At 58.3% G+C, this 2184-nt stretch overlaps 1 protein-coding gene across 2 annotated transcripts in view; it reads right to left on the bottom strand.

Moving 5' to 3' along the window:
• Positions 1 to 1386: 1386 nt before the first annotated feature.
• Positions 1387 to 2184, bottom strand: part of TIMM17A (translocase of inner mitochondrial membrane 17 homolog A (yeast)) — a 14886-nt gene continuing 14088 nt past the window's right edge. For both annotated transcript variants that reach the window (XM_014951324.1, XM_014951325.1), the window contains exon 6: positions 1387 to 2173. In XM_014951324.1, the coding sequence (XP_014806810.1) occupies positions 2100 to 2173 (74 nt within the window). In that variant the 3' untranslated portion in view covers positions 1387 to 2099. The remainder of the gene's footprint in view (positions 2174 to 2184) is intronic.

Genomic DNA, 2184 nt, shown 5'->3' with positions numbered 1-2184 from the left:
CCCTGCTGGCCACGGGGCTGGGGATGCAGCCCAGGGGTGGGGGGTTTCTGGGCTGCCAGAGCATGTTGTTGGGGCCTGTGGAGCTTCTCACCCACCAACACCCCCAAGTTCTTCTCCTCAGGGCTGGGTGAAGGCTTCCTCTGGGGCTCAGTGAGGATGCAGAATGCCCCCCTCACCCTGCTGCCCACGGGGCTGGGAATGCAGCCCAGGGGTGGGGGGTTTGTGGAGCTTCTCACCCACCAACACCCCCAAGTCCTTCTCCTCAGGGCTGCTCTCCAGCAGGGCTGGGTGAAGGCTTCCTCCAGGGCTCGGTGAGGAAGAGGAGGGTGCCCTGAGCTGCTGCAGCCCGGGTGGTGCGGAGGGAGGGAGGATGACACCCCAAATCTGTGTTTCCCGGGGTGCAGGTGGCTGTTGTGGGGGATTAGAGGGAAGATCTGAGCCAAACCAAGCTCCTCTCCCCAGCCCCATCCCCTTGCCTCACAGAGGGGTGAGGAAGGGCCACCATGGCCTCTGGGCCACAGCTGGACACCGGTGGCACATGTCCCTCTCTCCCCGTGTCCCTGCCACTGTGGGGAAGGGCTGTGTGGTAGCCCCTTTATGGGGGCCACCTTTGGGGACCTGCTGGAGCCCCCAGGGAGGGGAGCAGCAGGTTCTCCTGTGACAGCTCAACCTACAGCAGCTCCTCTGCACCCCCATGTCCCCCCCGGCCACAGCACGGGCAGGAGGGGTCACCCAGGTCCCCCATGGCCAGGAGGGGACTTGGCCAAATCCTCTCCCCTCCCAGCAAACGCCCCAGGACAGCTCAGGGGTGCGAGGGCTGGAGATGGAAACGCTGGAGCTGCAGAGCTCAACAACACCCGAGGGCTCCTATCTCCTAGGAAAGAGTTTGGGAAAACACCTTTGGGGATTAAAATGGGAATTTGGATGCCCAGGGGAGGCTCCAGAGCTGCCTCAGAGACCAGAGACTCCCCAGCCCTATTGCCGGGGGGCTCAAGTGAGGAGACAGACAGACTGACAGACACACAGACACAGAGCAGGACACAGGAGATGGTGAGGATCCCGTGTGCCTCCTACAATCCCAGCTCACTCCTTTATCAACCACTAATTGTGACTGCTCCTGCCTGATTTCCACCCTTTCCCCCTTTTGGCTCCGACAGGCTCCTGCCAGAGGGCAGGGATCAAACTCCCTCCCGGGCGGGGGAAAAGCCACGCAGCAGCTCAGATAATACTAATAAAGTCCTTTTGAGTACAAATATTCCACCAGGAACTGGCAGAACGCATGATGCGAGCACGATGGCACCAAGCAAATGCATTAACAACAGAAAACCTCACTGGATTATGACCTTTTAACCACTGGCAAGAGGGAACACACCTCCACGCCTGGAGTTTAAGAACAAAACCACGGAGCAGCCGCTTTAATTGTGCTCAGGACTGGACCTGAGGCGAAAAGACCAGCAGCAGAGGTGAAGAATTAACTTGCTGCCACCTCTTGCCACAGGGGGCTCAAAGCCTGGAGGGTTTAGGGGACAACGGGGGACGCTGCAGCCCACGGACCCCAAAAAGGCAGGTCCAGCTTTACCCAGAGACCCTGGGCTGCGTGGCGGCAGCACGGAAAACAAAGAACAGGAGTGAAATAAGTATTGCTGGAAGTAATTTTCACTGGCTTGCACATTCTCCCAGTAATATTCACTTTAGGAAGGTAAAACTGCGCGTAGGTTAAAGCTGAAATGTGTGTCGTGACCTAAATCCGTCGGGGAAGAGGCCGCGGTCGCTGTCGCTGCCACATCCCGGAGAAGACTCCAGAGACCTTCCCTCCAGTCCACGTCCAAAGGACGACAAGACTCCGTTTGGTCCTTGTCTCAAAGCTCGGTGTATTCTATCAGACATGAGTTAACATTACAGCAATGGACTCTACGGGGAATAAATAGATTTGTCATCTTCTAACAGTTCTCCTGCGCAGCGCGACGCTGGGAAGGGCTGAGGGGCCTCCAGGCCTGGTTTGGGTAAGAGGCAGCCACCGGCGTGAGGACACACCGCGTCTCCAGCCTCGGGACATCTCAGCTCGGGGCCAACGTGGACCAGGAGAAGGAGGAGAATCCTCACTGGTATTGTCTGTAGTCACTGGTGAACTGAGAGGGCTGCAGCTGGGAGGGGTCTTCTGAAAACTGAGGGCCTGGGAAGAAG

The sequence above is a fragment of the Calidris pugnax genome, unplaced genomic scaffold (assembly GCF_001431845.1).
Source record: "Calidris pugnax isolate Ruff unplaced genomic scaffold, ASM143184v1 scaffold194, whole genome shotgun sequence".
NCBI classification, from domain to species: Eukaryota; Metazoa; Chordata; class Aves; order Charadriiformes; family Scolopacidae; genus Calidris; species Calidris pugnax.
Note: the sequence above shows the minus strand (reverse complement) of the source record. Positions and strands in the feature narration are given on the sequence as shown.